The 18593-nt window shown below is 52.4% G+C and overlaps 1 protein-coding gene and 1 non-coding gene across 2 annotated transcripts; both read left to right on the top strand.

Annotated features, from left to right (window-relative positions):
* Positions 1–2150: 2150 nt before the first annotated feature.
* On the top strand, positions 2151–2254 carry LOC119869467. Its single transcript, XR_005371024.1, has one exon. It is a non-coding gene; the product is annotated as a U6 spliceosomal RNA (small nuclear RNA).
* A 12090-nt stretch (positions 2255–14344) lies between these two features.
* On the top strand, positions 14345–17556 carry LOC100856019 (creatine kinase B-type-like). The gene is given in 3 exon segments (XM_038558869.1): positions 14345–14716; positions 14718–16382; positions 17053–17556. Coding segments are annotated over 2 exon segments (945 nt in total). The 5' UTR covers positions 14345–14405; the 3' UTR covers positions 15352–16382; positions 17053–17556.
* Positions 17557–18593: the final 1037 nt, after the last annotated feature.

Below are 18593 nucleotides of genomic sequence, written 5' to 3' on the forward strand. Positions count from 1 at the left end.
CAAGTGGACCGAGGTCCCACGAGTGGGCTGATACGCGTGAAGGTCATCCCCCCGCCCCCGCCCACTGCAGAACCTAAAAGGCCAGTGCCCCCTCCAGGGATCCCTGCTCCTGCTCCTGCTCCTGCTCCTGCTCCTGCCTACGCTCACCTGGGCGGTGCACCTGTCCTCCCTCAAATCTGCGGGGCTGGCCGCAGGTGAAGACTGATGCGGCCCCCCTGGAGCCCAAGCCAGTGGTTACTGTGGTTACTGATGAAAGGGGGTTGGGGATAACTCCCAAGGCCGGCACATTGCCTGGGAGACCCGGCAGCCGTGCGTGAAATAGGGAACGATTTAAGGCCACCCAAGCATTCACAGAGGCTTAGGCTGTTGGCTGGAGGGGCCAGAAGATGCTTCACGAAACAAACTGGCCTCTGCGTTAGGCCCTGACAGGTAACAGCCACTGCTCGGTGAAGCCCTGCTGTGCGCAGTATCTCATGCAGGCCTCTCAGGAGTCCTGAAAAGCAGGCGCTGGGATTTCTACCGTTTTATATCTAATGTGACTGGGGCTTAGAGAAGTAAAATCATTTTCCTGGGGTCACATAGCTGAACCCATTCTTCCATTTGGCTTCCTAACATAGTATGTAGGGTTTAGTTGGGTGATAAGGGAGCCAATAAGTAATCCTTAACAGTTAATGGGTAACAAATCACTGATGAGTGGCAATGGAAATGTTTAAAATAAATATCAAATCCACGGGCTCTGGTACATTACATTTACTTATTGGTTTATCCCAATTTATCTTTTCTTATTCATGTTTCACAAAATTAAAAAAAAGGTTTGGTGATAGCAATTATAAATTTTGTTTACATGGAAAATTCAATTCATAAATGCAAAATAAACTATAGCAAGGTAAAAGTAACACAAGTAGAACTTTAATTACACTGCTTCAGCATTTTTTAGATATGGAAGCCTGTGAGGTCAACAATCTTCTACCTACCATACAAATGTGAATCACTACACAATTATTCTTTTTAGCTGCGATCTGTTACAGTATTTTAAAGAGCTAAAAAATCAAACCCTAAATATCAAAACCCTAGACTTTATCATCACCTATAAGAGTTATAAGAGGAAATATCTCATCAAAGAGTTCTAAGTAAAGACAACCACAAAAAAGCGCATGATCATTTTTATACTTTATTAGTATCATTTGAGGTCTTCAACTTTTTGGTTTCAAACTGAGATCTTCTCTGAAAAAAACTCTTCTAGGAAATTGAACTGTAATCTGAGCTATGAAAAAGCCACTTTTCCGATATGAGCTCAGACATGGATTCCCAGGGATTATTTGTGCTAAGAGACCATATTACCAAGGGATGCCAGTAAATTGTGGTGGTTTGGCCTTTTCCACTTGTGCCTTTAGCTGACAAAATCCTTTGCTGTAAAATATTTCCTACCCCATCCATTTTACCCAAAGATAAAATCTTAGAGGAATAATCTTTCTTTTTCATCAAGGCTTCTTTCTCTGGGCCATTCCATAGTTCAACATTATTTTGTATCTTCCATCAGGACTTCTCCTCAATAAAAATGGAAATAATGGGTCTCAAGACCTTTTTCCCTTTTCCAGAAGCACACTTTGATTTATCTCTAATTGTATGAGACGCCAAGCCCATGCTTTTAGCTCTCTGCAGCGTATGTGCATTCATGCATATTGCAGAGCTCACTGTGTTAGAACTCTGAGCGCTATGGTAGCTTAATTTAAGCAAGTGCTCCCACAATGAGGTGCCATTCCTAGAACCCTCAGAATATTGCCGGCTCAGGCCTTGAGGCCATCATCTCCTACTCCTGATCCACTCGATTTCCCTCAGAAGTCTGCAAAAGATCAAAAATCATCAAGAGGTCACAAATCTAATGTGAATAGCCAAAAGTATGTTTCTTTTTGAGACGCAGAACAGAAACTCACTGCAGGATTCCATGGATTGATGAATGAGAAGATCCCAGGTAGGTCGCCCTTAAATCAAGTGACCTGTACAAATAGCCCACTGCTTCAGTCATGATATGATGACCGGAGTCATTCATCAATAACTGACCTGCTGGATATTTGAAAATAAAAATATTAGAATTTTTTAAAAGTACTCCTGGTTTCACATAAGAGAAGGATAAAAAAAAATTATAAAAGATGGCATTGGGAGCACATACACTAAAATTGTAATGATACACAGATGATTAGTATGGCCCCTGCACAAGGATGACACACAAATTCATGAAGCATCCCATATTTAAAAAAAAAAAAAAAAAAGATAGCATTGGAAATCATCTATTGTAATACTCCTGCCAAAAACACTTAACCTAAGTCTAATTATAAGGAAACAATCAGGTATGAATTGATAAGACACTGAGAAGGCGGGGGGCAGTGGGGGGGGGTGCGGGGGGGGTAGGGTAGAGTAGAGCCTGACCTAGACTCTTCAAAAATGTCAATGCCATAAAAGATAAAACAAGCCTACTTAAGGTTATAGGCTAAGAAAAAAGAAGACAACAAGATGCAATGGAAGACCCTACACAGGATTCTGGATCAAAAAATTAACAACTATAAAGAACATTTACCAGAACACTCAGAGACATTTGGATACAAACTACACATTAGATAAGTAGCCTTATGCAATGGTTAGATTTTCTAGGTTTGATTGTTGTATTGTGCTCATGTAGGAAGGTCCTCATACTCAGAAAACACAAGCTGAAGCATTTACAGATGTAAGTATCATATCAGCAACTAACACTCAAATAGTTCAGAAAAAAATATATGGGTAGACGTGTGTGTGGGTGGTGTGTGTATGTGTGTGTAAGAACACAAATGTGGTCAAAATGTTAACAACTGCTGAATATAGGTGAAGGATCTATATGTGTTTTTTATACAGTGCCAGGTGCCACTGTCAATAATGTAATTCTCTAAAATGTGTTAAAATGTGTTAAAACAGATATATATTTATATGACATATATATAACATATATGTATATGTAACAGTCTAATATGCCAGTGGTACTCATTTATTCATTTTACCCACTTAAAAGGCTGCTTTTAAGGAGCTGAACTTGTATCACTGGTCATAAACATACAGTAAGGCCAGGGCGTGTAGGGCATGGATGTGGATATGAGATAAGAGACTACCAAAAATGTCATGGTAAAAATCAATGGCCAACGACCCCCCACCATCCCCATTATGAATACTAATAGCCAAAGATTACGTGAGTGACTGGCATCTGGCAGGCTGTGTGATCCTGTAAGGTATAAACTATCACCACTTGTCTTTTTCTTTTTCTCATTTAGCCTTTTAATAGGACACCCATCCACACGGTTCAAAATGGAAATGTATAAAGATATGAAGTAAAAAGTGTCTCTCCCACCTTGGTCCCCATCTGTGCAGCTTTCCCTAAACCATGTGTCCTTCCAGAGAATCTATAGTGCAAACCCATTGTCTTTTTAAAAGAGGAAAACTGAAAGAAGTTAAGTAACTTGCTCCAGTTCACGGTGGAACCACCCGGGGTTGGCCTCAGCCCCGGCCGTGTCCTTGGCGGCAACGCAAATGTCCCCTCCTGGCACAGGAATGTCCTTCTGCATGCCAGCTGTGGCTTCTGTTTGTAGAAATGTTCTCTCCTTGTATCTCTGCTCTGTGAGTCATAACCCACATCTCAAAATCTGTAGGGAGCTGTAGCTGGCAGCTGTGGTTCTGCCCAGCAATCTGTGGCTATTTTGCTTCTCTTACAGTTAGCTCAATGACTCCCTAGAATGTTCCCAGTCAGCCCCATCTAGCGGAGCGGAATGCACCTGTGGGTTACCCTGCGCAGGACCACCACATCGAAGCGGCCTTCGCTGGAAGTGGAGGAGGATGCCAGAGTGTCTCATGTGGCAGCGGGCAAGAGCTCATTCCCGGAGATCCTCTGGATGCCTGTAAGCAGCCCCCACAGGTTGCTCATTCTTCCTGGTGCACTTCAAGAGGCTCTGACTTGTCACACAGACCAGCCGCTGCCGTCCTTAGCATGCACTGCTCCTCAGACTCCCTCTTAACTGCACATCTTGGCTCCCTCAGGCCCCTCTTCCCTCAGGATCCCTTCTGGACCTGTATCTCCGGCTCTGACCTCAGACAGCATCCAATCATTCCCTCTGGCAGCAGGCATAGGAGCTGCCAGGAAAGGCCATCCTCACCTCAGGCCCAATCCCAGTCCACCCCATCCTCCCTCAGGATCAGTACCAGCTGAGCCACATGACCGGCCTGGTGTCAGTCCTCCCAGCCCAGGGAAGAAGGTAGTTCAGGTTGGTCCATTTACCCTGGAGAGAAGTCACTGAACCTCTTCTCACTCTGACCCTTAATTCTGGAGGGGAAGGGAGCCCACACTAATAGGGCTTTCTGTGGGTTGTTCTGCACACATCTTGTAACTAAGCCTCAGGGCAACCCGACAGGCAGCTTATCTCCCCCTTGTGGCCAGTAAGACGACTGAGACCCAGAGAGGTATGTCCAGAAATAGCAGAACTGGGATTCACAGCCAGTTGGCCAGGATCCAAGCACCATCACTTCCCGAGGTGGTAAAGAGAACATGGGTCTTCCTGTTGCACTGGTTCCCTATTAGGTTTTTCCATAAAAATATAGGTAGGAAGGAACCATCAGTTATCTTTTCCACTTTGTACCTCTGGATGGAATGTGAGTCAGAGGAGGGAGTAGGGGGAAGTCCCACCCACTACCTTGAATATCTGTCCTCAGATTTTAAATGGTCAGTTTTCCTACTCGCCCCACACACACACATTTTTTTATTGCTTAATATTTTTTTTTTTAAAGTGGTAGCTTCTTTACTATTTCCTCCAGAAAAAGCAAGCAAGATATTTTATGCAAAGACAGTCCTCGGTCCTTTCAAGTATTCTTCTGAAGGGCCACCTTGCCTAGTCCTTACTCCGCTGAAATGTAAGTCTGTTCCTTCCACATCCTCTAATATGTGCGGTCACCCAAGAGGTGCGATTTTTGCAACGCCAGGCCTGTGTTTACTCTGGCCTCGGCCCATATCTGCAATGCAGGTGCTGGTCACCAAGTGACAAGAGAAATCTCCGTGTTGGTGGAGGTCCTCGGGGAGTGTCCCCAGTGAGCCTAGTCCAGGGACCCCACCCAGCAGTGAGCCCCACCACCACCACCCCTGTGCAGGGACGAACGGGCTAAGAAGTGGAGATGATCACTGTCTCTCCTCGCCCAGACATGCTGCAGACGTGCAATGAGGAAGGAGGGTTATGCATCGCCTAGACATTCTTTGTTGAAAGTCTTTTTTTGTTCAACAAGTGTGCTACACCCAAGTTTGTCACAAATCCCTCAGTTTGAGAAATTGAGCTTGTTTGCTCATTCTTTCAATAACCGTAGTGAGGGAGAAACATTTTGGAGGGGACAAAGCTATCCTTGTCTCAAATGACATAAGAAGCTGCAGTTGGATGTCTGCACGGGCCTTCGATTTCCGCCCTAAAGGAAATGAAGGATGAGAGTGGGTTGTGCTTGGAGATGAAGGACCCCACGCTCCACCCCTGCCCACTGAGACCACGGACCCGTCTTCTCCAGGGCCCAGGCTGCACACAGCAAGCAGCAGCCTCTGCCAACTGCCTCATTACCGTGTGAATTCCCGCCACCATTTCAAGGGCCTCTGTAGATCCCACCTTTGGGTACAGGGAACAAATTCACTGCTCCCTCCTTCACGGACTTTTGTCCCTACCACTTCCCCCGAAATGGAAGATTCCCTGTGACCTCTGGGTTGCAATGATCTGCTCTCGACCTGGTAGTCAGTTGTCAGGCTTCTCCTCTCAGCTTCCCTTGTGGAGTCTCAGCCTACCTCAAGAGCCCCTCCTCACCTGCTGCTACAGCTCCTCCTCTGCCCACCCCTTAAAGACCGGCCTTCCCCCAACTTTTGTCTCCCACTGCTGGGTCAAACATTCTTCCAAGCTCTTCAACCAAAAAAAAAAGCTCTTCAACCATTCCAGCAGCTTCAGCCACCAAGCGTAGCTAAGGATTCCACACTATACTTTTCCAGCTCAGTCTTCTAGCTCCTTTTTTTTAAAAAGATTTTATTTATTTACTTGACAGAGGGAAAGAGCACCAGCAGGGGGAACAGCAGAGGGAGGGGGGAGGCAGGCACCCCGCTGAGCAGGGAGACACATGGGGCTCGACCCCAGGACCCTGGACCATGACCTGAGATGAAGGCAGACACCCAACTAGCTGAGCCCCCAGGTGCCCTGCTGAGTCACCCCCGGAGGGTTTTACTCGTGCTTCTGCATGCGTCCCCGTGCCCTGTACCAATGTCTGTTGCAGCACATACTACATTCATTTCGGTTACCTTCATGTGCTTATCTTGCCAACAGGGCTACAAACTCTTAGAGCCACAAACAATGCAAAGAGCATGGGCATTAGGGTCAGAGGACTGGGTTCCAGTCCTCAGTTCACTACCTACTTGCTGCAAGGCTCCAGAACATCACTAGGTTTTTCTGGGCCTCCGTGACTTTATTATCTAATTCCCAGGATTCTCTGATCAGTTGTACCAGGGCAAGCATATAACACCTGCTATTTTCTCAGCTTTAAAGTTAGCTGAGTGATCTCAAAAGTCCTTTCCAGGTTAAAAAGTGTTCTAGTAGAGGGCAGCCTGGGTGGCTCAGTGGTTTAGCCCCTGCCTTCACGCCCAAGGCTTGATCCTGGAGACCCGGGATTGAGTCCCACGTTGGGCTCCTTGCATGGAATCTGCTTCTCCGTCTGCCTGTGTCTCTGCCTCTCTCTCTCTCTCTCTCTCTCCAATAAATAAATAAAATCTTTAAAAAAAAAAGTGTTCTAGTGGAGCACCTGGGTGGGTCAGTCAGTTAAGTGTCCTTGATTTCAGCTCAGGTCATGATTTCAGAGTCCTGAGATCGAGCCCCATGTCAGGCTCTACTCTAGCTGTGGCACCTGCTTGGGCTTCTCCCTCCCTGGCCCTCTGGCCCTCTCCCCCTCCCCATACCCCAGCTTGCATGCTCTCATGCTCTCTGTGTAAGAAAAAAAGAAAAGAAAAGAAAAGAAAAGAAAAGAAAAGAAAAGAAAAGAAAAGAAAAGAAAAGAAAAGAAAAGAAAAGAAAAGAGTTCCTGTTAAGATGATAAAACCTGGGGCACCTGGGGGGTTCAGCTGGTGAAGCATCTGCCTGTGGCTCAGGTCATGATCCCAGGGTCCTGGGATAGAGCCCCCTGATGGGCTCCCTGCTCTGTGGGGAGCTTCCTTCTCCCTCTCCCCCTGCTCATGCTCAATCTCTCTAAAATAAATAAATAAAATATTTAAAAATAAATCAAGTGATGAGACCTATACAGCAAGTAAAAAGGAAGACCTATTACAGGCAGCACTAGACTGCTGGATCACCTGAGCCTGCTATTTCCTGTGCAAAACATACTAGCTGGCGCCCTGGACACACTAAGCACCTAAGCACCTGCAGCTAGTAGGGCATCTCCGTCCCTCACTTCTGGGTTCTAGTATGACCAACGTTCAAGTAGGTGGTGAGTCTCATTCCCGTGACTAAATCAGGTGTAGTACGAACTGATGAGATATTTAGTGTGAAATGGAGAGCCGTTTTCTTGGAAAAGAAGAAAAAGGCTGAATGCTTTGGAATTCTTTCAAATTCCAGGGCAAGGCAACAGTAGAAGATTGAAGGAAGAAAGGGGTAGCAGTCTAGAAGGATCTGGCACATGCTGCATCACTACTGTCAGAGTTCTCACCCAAGAGAAGTCAAAACTGGAAATTGTGGGTGATGCATTTAGAGAAAGATGACATCTCATTCCAATCAGAGGACCCATTAAAAAAAAAAAAAAAAGACAAAGAAAGAGAGAAAAGAGAAAGGTCCTGATTCTAAATTTCAAGTCTGGGGAAAATAATTACATTTATGTGTTTAAGTTAAAATAAAATGTAGTGTGTCTATATCTCGTGCTACAGAGAAAAGGACCACGGCCGAGCTGAGCACCTCACAATCATAGGAGGAGAGAGGACTGACTCACCCTGCTGAAAGTCACCCACTAGAGCTTTTGTCCAATTTCTTCCTTCTAAATTTGACTGAGATGGTTGGCATTGGTTTTTTAAAAGAATTCCAGGCAGAGGGAAGTTACATAAAGTCCATCTACCATAGTTCTTCCAAAACAAACAGTTCAGTACAGAATACTCAGCTTGAGATAATGAAACATGCAAAGCCACCTTCCCACTGAAATCATTTCTCAAAAGGTGGATTTAAAGCACTTATCACAGAAGGAGAACGGGAGGACAGAGGACAGAGGTAGGCTGGAACACAGATCACAAAAATCCTCTTTTGTAGTCAGGATTTGTCTTAAAATCTCTAGAATTAACAGTTTTGGTCGGTGAACATTCCTCTTGAAACTGGATTGAAATTGGGAGGAGACAAGCCATAAAGGGTACATTACATGGACATATTTCATTTTGAGGAAGTGCCTCACAAAACTGTGATCAGAAGAAGAAACGAAATGTAGAATTTCTGGCCCCTCACAAATCCATCATCTTATTACATGTTTACTATAATCTCACGCATTAAAATGCTGTACTTAAACCTGAATTATCCTTGCTGGGAGCCCACCATCTTCCCTTTTGGAAGGTTACGCCAGATCCTACATGTTGATCAAACGTGATAATAAAAAGACTTAAGAAGGTGCCAAGGCTTTCGGGCTCACAATTTGTCACTGTGAATCTATGATCCAAACCAAAATATGGGAAGTCCACTAAACACAATTATTTTTAACAGGTTAAAATGCAATTTGGGTCGTTTCTTTCAATGCTGTTGGCCTGGAGCTGAGCCACCCCTGCTGCCACGTCTGGGGCTGACCAAGTAACCACCCAGGAGAGCCCGCTGCTGCCGCTTGTCAGGCCTCGTCCCTCGGTGTGAGCATGCTGATAGCCGTGACAGCGTCCTCCCACTACCCTCCCCTGGGGACCACAGAACGATGGTCACCAGCTAGTCTCCAGCTGACCACACTCCACTCAGGCTCTTCCCACCAATCCTCCCTCTAGCTTCTGTGTTCATCCCTGCACTGTCAGTGCTTGCAGGGGCCCTGCTATGTTAGCCACTCTCGAGATCTACCACCACGGCGGGGGCGGGGGGGGGGGTCCTTACGCAGGAGTTCCCTCTCAGCTCTCTATCCCTGCCCACCTGCCCCCCCCTACCCTCACGGTGCTCAGGGCTGAGCCCACCTCTGTACCGAGGCCTCTTCGCCCAACGCGACCGTCCTGGATAAAACCTGTTTTCCTGCGTTAAGGTGCAGTAAACACTAGTTCAATGAATGAATAAATTCACATTTAAATCCCCTTGGAGCTCCAGGTGCCTCAGTCCATGAAGCGGTTGAGCATCTGACGCTTGGTTTCGGCTCAGGTAGTGACCCCAGGGTTGTGAGAGCGAGCCCAGGTCAGGGGTGCTGCTTGGCAGACAGTTCACTTGAGATTCTCTCCCTCTACTCTCCCCCCTTGCCCCCCAAATAAATAAACAAATCCATCGCCAGCCTTCCCCAGACCTGGTCCCAGCCCGCCCGCTGCAGCCCTGCACTGGACCGCCACCCTCCCTCACAGCCCGTCAGCCAGTGCACCCCCTCCCCAGCCCCGTGTCCCCCCATGTCCCTCCCCAGCCCCGTGTCACCCCTGTGCCCCTCCATGTCCCTCCCCTTCTCCCTGCGGCTCCGCCTGGCAGCGCCCTCCCGGCAGCACACACCCCGCACACCCCACACCTCCTCCAGGATGGCTCCCGAGAGCACACTGGCTGCCCTCAGCCCTCTGTCCCAGGGAAGCACAGTCCGGGCCTCCGGGAGCCTCACACCCCCCTCCCGCCCCCCAGCCCAGCCCAGCCCCCCAAGCCCATGTCCCCTCCTCCTTTCACTTCACGTCTTGTCTTGTCAGCAGGCGTGGTGCCTCCCAACGAGGCGAGCAGTTGGTGAGAGGCAGATGCTGTCTCGTCCCCCACCCTGGCACCCTCGGGGGCATCCCTGGGGCACAGGAGCCTTGTTTCCACCCCTTTGTGTGTGACGGCACCCGGAGGAGACCAGCGCGGACGGTCACCCAGTGCAGCACCTCGCAGACAATGACTCAGGCGTCCTACACAGGCCTCCAGAGTCACAGCGGCACATGCACACAGGGACCTGTTCCGCCACCCTCAGAGCTGCTGGTCTGCTCGGGCAGCTCCATGCTCAGCGTCTGGGACAGGGACCATCAGAGGGACCCCGATCGACACACTGGGCTGCCACACAACCGCCCTACAATCCATCACACAGCATGATCTAGGAAGTGACTGAACTAAATGGGTGCTGAAGGAATGCCTGGCGATCGTCAGCCTACCGTGGCTCCCTTTATTCTTCGATGCAAAAATACACAGCATCGCAAGTGCTCTGGCGATGGGTGCTCAGTGACACTTACACTACAGAGGCCCCGCGACTTTTAGAGTGGCGGACAACGAAGAGTCCCGACTGCTGCAGCTCTGGCCTACCTCTTGTCCTACAGAGCCCATGTAAGCACGTTCCCTCAATCACAGGTCAGGCAGAGGGGACCGGACCTGTGACCCCACAGCACACCTCATTCTTAACCATGTAGAATTACTCTGAGCCAAAGGCATTTGAGTTCTTGGAATGTCATTCGTGCCTAAAAACAGAGCCCCACGGGAGGACTCCAGCATCATGAACCCCTCCCCAGGGCTACTCCTCTTCCGGGGACACAGGATGCAGGCACCACACCTGGACAGACATCACGACAAGCAACACATCATTTATTCTCCTAAGGCTCTGTGTATCTATACAAAAAATAATTTGCTTTTCCCTTAAGTGTCCCTTCTCCCTCCCATGCCCCCCTCCCCGCTAAGTTAGGTGCACAGACTCCAGGTCCTGACCACCCCTCGGCACGACTCACTGATTCCACATGTAAGTCTGACGCACCTGCTGATAAACTTCCTACCTGACAGTAAACGAATATATTATATTTCTGTCTTAGACCAGACGCCAAAATGGGTAACAAACTATTAATTTGAAGCAACCAGATTAGGTGTAGAGCTCCTTTTGCAGAGATTTGCATCTGTATTTTCTGGCTGCAAACAAAATCCTCCGTGTACTCAGCCTGAAAACCCTTACTGAGAAAACACTGTGCACATGCTCCTCAATCTATGGATTGAAAATACACTTTCCCTTGGAGGTACACAGTGATTCAGTCTCCCTCCCCCTTGGCAACTGACAAGGCTGAAAGCAATCACGTTTTACATAAAACGGACAACAAATGAGCAAGGTGGCTGATGAACTCGGGGTTTCTCAATCTTGGCACTTTGACGTTTGTCCTGGATGATTTTTTGCTCTTGGGGAGCCATCCTGAGCACTGTCAGGCCTCTAGCACGAAAGGACAGTGCTGCCCCCGTGCCCACCTGGCTCATGACATCACGGTCTCTCCAGACTTCTGTCCTGAGGGACAAAGCCACACCCCACACCCCCGCTGAAGTTTAGGTCTAAGTTGACCCCGCCCTGTGGCCGGGAGACTTCATGACCCTGACCAATATCGCTCTAGCCATGGCACGCCCGGAAAATGAGGTTTCTGGTCTAAGTGACTGGAAGAAATAAAGCCGCCCACGGGAGACACCAAGGCTGGGAGCACCTTGAAGGAGGGACCCCGGCCCCAACTGCCTGCACCCCCTCCAGCCTGCTGTCCTCCAGCCCCCATCTGGGGTGTGCTCTGCAGCCCCATGCACTCCCCGAGTCCCCGTATGTGGCAACACGGCTGGAAGGGCCACCACCCACCGTGGGCACTACCTGCAGGACATGCCCACGGGCCCAGGGCCAGCACAGGATGGGGCCGGGAAGGTAGGCGGCTGCCCGGTCCCTAGCCACAGCGGAACCCAGTGGGAGGGAGGACCCCTGTCCCGAGGCCCTGGAGGGGGTGACCCCGCAGTGCTGCCTCATGTGAGTAAGGGGTCCCAGGGTCCCGGAGCCTCCGCCCCCACCCAGAACCTGCACAGAAGCACATTCCCTGAAGCTCTGCAAGAATCCTGAGCCTCGCTCCCCATTTCTCTCTCCCAGCACTCACTTCAGGAGCCAGGGAGGGACGCAGCCTGACAACCCCTGCCCCATAGACACCAGGCCAACAGGTAAGGCCCGAGGCAGTGGGTGCAGCTGGGGGGCCCTATAGTGCCACTTCCGGGAAGTTTGGAGCCTCCTCTTATGAAGACTCAAGGCCCCTCCAGTTGCCACCCTAACCCCACACACCTTGGGGACCTCGTCAACTCGCTGGAGACCCAGCAGAGACCAGGCAGGTCCCACACAATCCCCTGCCTTCCCCTTGGGCTCCCTTCTGATAAGAAAGCTTCCTGGGCTTCCAGGCCCCAGGCTCAGACATCAGCCACCGGGCATCAGACACAAAATGGGCCTGAGGGCTCAGTCACAGTAGAGCCATTGACGAGGAAAGTCAGCATCCACTACACAGCACAGGCTATAATAACGTTCTGGTGGAAGAAACTCAAAGACTCAACCACTCCCGTGAAGGGAAGCAAAACAGTAATACTGGGAACAACAGGGGTGCCTGGGGGCTCAGGGGTGGAGCATCTGCCTTCGGTTCAGGGCGTGACCCCAGGGTCCAGGGATCGAGTCCTGCATCGGGCTCCCCGCAGGGAGCCTGCTTCTCCCTCTGCCTGTGTCTCTGCCTCTCTCTGTGTGCCTCTCATGAATGAATAAATAAAATCTTTTAAAAAAGGATTTAACTTGAACAACAAGTAGCAAGAGGAGTGAATGCACCCAACCCCTCCCCTCCCAATCACGTTTAAGACAAAATTTTTTATTTCAATTTTTAACCTTCACTTCATTTTAGGTTTTGAATTTTTATTTTTAAGCAGAAGGTGCCTTTAAATCTCGGGGCCAGGGATGAGGCACCGAGTCTTATGTTCTATGTATAAAATCAGAAGTGTGGAGGAGAAACTAAGGCAGGGAGGCCAGTTTAGTCCATGGGAAGTGTGAGGGTCTGTGCCTTTGCTGTGGGCCGGGATGCAACAGGCCGTGAGGCTGGCAGGCCCAGGCTGCACGTGATGGCCTCGGCAGGTACCCTGGGCACCCTCACGCCCCAGAGAGTGCTGGGGGCAGGCAGGCCGGCCTGGCGGGATGGCGCTCAGCAAGGCCCAGATGCGCCCGATCCAGCTCCCGAGCTGACCGGCTCTGCCACCCGCGGGCTGCCAGGTGCTCTAATCCTCTGGGCCTCAATGGGTTCCACCCTCAGGACGAAAACCGACCATTGTGAGGACGCGTGACAAGCCAGCATGTGCTGTCCTCAGCCCAGTGACTAATCACAAACACAACGAGGTGATGCCAGAGCGGCCGCGCAGATAACCTGAGCGAACCTGGCATCATCAGGAAGAGGGAGGATAAGACGGGGAAATGTGACGTCATCAGGAAGAGGGGTTTGAGATGGTAGAAGGTGATGTCATCAGGAAGAGAGGGATGAGACAGGAGGATAGGACATGTCAGAAGAGGGCGGTGCGTCCTCAGGCTTGAGATCGCGGACTGAGAGGTGCCAGGTGCTGTGATGGAGACACCGGCCGAGGACCCAGGTCTGGGGCGGACACGGCCATGGCGACAAGACACCGACACCTTCGGGTTGAAGGCCGCGGCGAGGGCGAGGTGAGTGAGGTGCGGAGCGGGAGCCCGGCCAGGGCGGGCCGTGACCCGCGCCTGAGAGGCCACCGCCTCCGTCCAGACCGAGCAGGGGTCGTCGGGGGCCGGGCCGTCTGCAGACAGGGAAGGGCTGTGTCGGGGACCAGGAGGCGGCTGCAGGGCCCCGAGGTGAGGTGCCGAGGGACACGGCGACACGGAGCTGGGCGGGGCGAAGTCGGCCCACAGTCGGGGGGAGGGGGCGGGGGGCGCAGGCGCCGGGACGCAGTCGGGAAGGCGGGAAGGCGGCGGCGTCTCTTCTCCTGGGAACGCCCGCTGAGCCTCCCCAGGTCCTGCGCGCGGCGACCGGCGACCGGCGTGGTCACCGTGGTCACCGTGGTTACCGTGGTTAGCGTGACCGCGCTGCCGGGGCCTGCCCTCCCTCCCCCCGCGCACCCCCTCCGGGCGCTGCGCATCGCGACCGCGGGGGCGCCCCCGGGCCCCGCCACCCCACTCCCACCCTCCCCACCCCCCGGCCACCCCGGCCAGGCCGAGGTCAAGGAAGGCGCGTGGTCCCCGCCCGGCCACCCGCCGCCGCCGCCGTGCCCTTCTCCAACAGCCACAACACGTTGAAGCTCCGCCTCCGGCCGAGGATGAGCTCCCCGACCTCAGCGGCCGCAGCAACCGCACGGCCAAGGCGCGGACCCCCCAGCTCTACGCGGAGCTGCGCCCCAAGAGCTCGCCGAGCGGCCTCCCGCCGGACGACGTCATCCGGACCGGCGCGGACAACCCGGCCACCCTACATCATGACCGTGGGCTGCGTGGCAGGCGACGGGGAGTCCTATGACGTGTGCCAGGAGCTCCTTGACCCCATCCTCGAGGACCGGCCCGGCGGCTACAAGCCCAGCGACGAGCACAAGACCGACCTCAACCCCGACAACCTGCAGGGCGGCGACGACCCGGACCCGGACCCGGACCCCAACTATGTGCTGAGCTCGCGGGTGCGCACGGGTCGCAGCATCCGCGGCTTCTGCCTCCCCCCGCACTGCGGCCGCGGGGAGCGCCGTGCCCTCGAGCAGCTCGTGGAAGCTCTGTCGAGCCTGGACGGCGACCCGGCCCCGGTACCACGCGCTCAAGAGCATGACCGAGGCGGAGCAGCAGCAGCTCATCCACCACCACTTCCTCTTCGATAAGCCCCTGTCGCCCCTGCTCCTGGCCTCGGGCATGGCCCGCGACTGGCCCGACGCCCGAGGCATCTGGCGCGATGACAATAAGACCTTCCTGGTGTGGATCAACGAGGAAGACCACCTGCGGGTTATCTCCATTCAGATAGGGGGCAACACGAAGGAGGTGTTCACTCGGTTCTGCAACGGCCTCACCCAGATTGAAACACTTTTGAAGTCAAAGAATTACCAATTCATGTGGAACCCTCACCTGGGCTACGTCCTCACCTGCCCATCCAACCTGGGCACAGGCCTGCGGGCAGGTGTGCACATCGAGCTGCCCCACCTGGGCAAGCATGAGAAGTTCCCGGAGGTGCTCAAACCGCTGCGGCTTCAGAAACTAGGCACAGGTGGTGTGGACACAGCTGCTGTGGGTGGCATCTTTGATGTCTCCAACGCAGATTGCCTGGGCTTCTCAGAGGTGGAGCTGGTACAGATGGTGGTGGATGGCGTGAAGCTGCTCATCGAGATGGAGCAGCGGCCGGAGCAGGGCCAGGCCATCGATGACCTCGTGCCTGCCCAGAAGTGAGGCCCCAGCCCACATCTGCCACCACCACCAGCCCCGCTGCTTCCTAACTTATTGCCCAGGCAGTGCCCTCCATGCACCCCTCTGATGTTCGCCACTTGGCGGCTGAGCCTGTAGCCTCGCTGTAGAGACTTCTGTCGCCCTTGTTAGAGTTTATTTGTGATGGCTAAGATGTTGCTGATGCTGAAATAGGGTTTCGGCCTGCAAAAAAAAAAAAGGAAGGCGCAGTGGCCCAGGGGCAGTCTCCCTAAGGGGACGCGCTCTCCTGTTTCCAAAGGTCGAAGGTCGAAGGTCGGCAAGGCCCCAAGGGCTAGGCTGGAGGCTCCACGGGACTTCCGTTGTCCTGTGGTCCCAGAGGCCACGCCCTGTGCCCTGCTCGAGGACAGGAGGAGGACAGGAGGCGCCCGAGCTGCCTGCCCCAGCCGCCCTGGGCCGGGCCGGTGGGGGTTGGGGGGGGGTGTGGGGGTGACTCTGCCCGGAGGGCCACGCATCTGGACTTCTCCTCTACAAGACCATGGCTCCGCTGTGAGGCCTCCTGCTGCTGAGAACACTCCTGCCTCCGCTCACTGGGCTGGTCTCAGGAGGAACAAATGGGACTTAATCAGTGCCCAACACCCATGACATCTCCTGGGAGGCAAGACAGTAGCAGGCCGCGCTCGGTGCAATGGGCTCTTGTGGTTCACACTGAGCATTCATTCTACAGAGCACGTCCCCCGGGATGGCTTGATCCTCACAGTCGTCCTGGGAGGAAGACACTGTCCCCGCTCTCCTTTTACTAATGAAGAAATGGATGAGATCCCAAGATGTGATGTTGTTACTGTCATGGACTTGAACCCGGGCACCCAGGGCACGGAGCCACCGCCATGGAGCACCTGCAGTCTCACCTGCACACTCCCTTACTTGGACTCCTGCTCCTAGGAAGGCTACGTACGGATTTGCACTCAGGCTCTGGAAAGCAGCAACAGCATGTCCGTCCCAGGGGCAAGCACTGGCAGGTGGCTGTCCCAGGAGAGGCAAGGGGGACACATGTCCAGGTAGGTGGGATGTGGAAGTGATGGCCAGCCAGGTAGCAGAGAGCAGAGGGACAGAACTGCACAGCTTCATGACAGCCTGGAACGTCCCGGCCCGCCGCCAGCTGACTGGGCCAGGCAAGGGTGTGGGTGTTGGCGTCTGCAGACACACAATGTTTCCCTCACACCAACATGCCCAGGGACATGCTCAGGCCCTCGGAGGCCGGCCCCAGTCACAGCCACAGGATACCACCCACAAGCCTCCGCTATACGCAGAGACCAGCAGGGATTGTCTCCTCGTTGGGGATGCTACGTGGGCTCTTGTCAGTCCTCTTCAAGTAGGCCTCACTCTGGACCTCTGTGCTCACCTCTGCATCTCCCATTCTAGCAAGCTTCCTGCTAAGTCAGTTCAAGGTGGCCCCCACCCCTGATGTCTGACTGCCCTTAGTGTCAGACTGTGGTCCTCATTCCCAGTTGCAGCCCAGGTGAGGCCCCATCACCCTGGCCTGCCCTCCCGTGGGGAGAACCCCCAATGTTGAGCTGGGGCCCCTCCCTCCAATGCTTCCTCTGGGCAGTTCTCCACCCACCCACAGCCCTCGCCCCACCTCTCTTTGTGTCTGGGCTTAGATCCGATCTTTTCCCCTCTGGAGAACCCCAGTGCAGGACCTGAGTGAATCCACTTTACCTGTAACAGGTGTTGTTGAGACCGAGAAAGCGAAGGAGGACTCCAGGAGATAAAACGTTTTTTATTCCGCATCTTCTCCTGCTTAGTGCTTCTAGGACCCATGCCCCCACCCACTCTACATAGGCCTTGTAGGCTCTACACGCAAAGATCTTATGTCCTCCTTGTGAGGTCAAGGAAGTAAAGACTTCTCTAGAGCAGAGAACACCTAAGAAAGGAACAGGTGAGAAATGACCGGGATAAAGCCATGACGGGCGGACTCCAGACTGCCTGCGCCAGATGTCTCGATGCCAAGGCCCCCGGGCCCCAAGGAACAGCACCTGGGGCCTCGCCTTGGTCTAACCAGGTCCTGGATGCCTCAGGGGTCATGTACACCAGACTACTGCCCTCAGTAAGACCCCCGGATCCCAAGCGAAAATGAGACTCGTATTCTTTCCTCCCTGTGTCTCCTGGACACTCTGTCTGTACCCCCCACCCTGTCCGTACACATGGGCAATAAACCCCACCTTCACCTCCTGCTGGCTCATGTTTGCCTTCCATCCTGCCTGAAGCCAAGGACCCTCTCAGCTGGTCCCACAGGCCCTCCTGGGTCCCTGGCCCCCGCCTGCCTACATCATTACAGATGATTTTTTCTTGAGCAGCTCCAACAATGCCTGGGGTGGAGGGGGGAGCTTAGCAAAGCCTCACAACTACAGGGGGAAGGGTCCAAGCAGTGAGACACCCCCAACAGTTCAACCCCAGACCTCCCCGCCATGGTGTTTTGCTGGGAGAAAGACACGCTACTTGAGACGTTTTATTAGACTTGCCCTGGGGCACCTGGGGGCTCAGTCGGTTGAGCATTAGACTCTTGGTTTGGCTCAGGTCACAATCTTGGGTTGTGAGATCGAGCCCCATGTCAGGCTCCATGCTCAGCGCAGTGTCTGCTTAAGATTCTTTCTGTCCCCTAGCCCCCTCCCCAGCACACTCATGCTCATTCTCTCTCTCGCTCGCTTTCTCACTCGCTCTCTCTCTCAAATAACTTTTTAAAATCTTTTTAAAAAACTTGCCTTTCACTATCTCCTGGTAGAAAAAACAGTAAATCTGCTAAAAATTCCATAATTTCTCCAACTAGGATGTTTTTCTTACCAAACAAACTTCTGATATTTAAGCATCTTTGAAATCTCATTTTTGCAAGAGAAGTATTCCCAGCTGCACACCTGAAAATAAAATGCTTGTGTGTATTTAATGATACATGAGCACAATAATGTTGGCTATTTCTGTGTGCCATCAAAAGTAATTCCTTTTTTTTTATTTAAATTCAATTTGCCAGCATATAGTATCACACCCCGCACTCATCCCATCACATTCCCTCTTCAGTGCCTATCACCTAGTCCCCAGCCCCCTACCCTTTGTTTCCCAGTCTCTCATGGTTCGTCTCCCTCTCTAATATTCCCCACTCAGTTTCCCTCCTTCCCTCAGCGTCCCTCTCACTACTTATATTCCACGAATGAGTGGAACCACATGACAACAGTCCTTCTCCAACTGATGTATTTTACTCAGCATAATACCCTCCA

Source organism: Canis lupus, chromosome 15, assembly GCF_011100685.1.
Source record: "Canis lupus familiaris isolate Mischka breed German Shepherd chromosome 15, alternate assembly UU_Cfam_GSD_1.0, whole genome shotgun sequence".
NCBI lineage: Eukaryota > Metazoa > Chordata > Mammalia > Carnivora > Canidae > Canis > Canis lupus.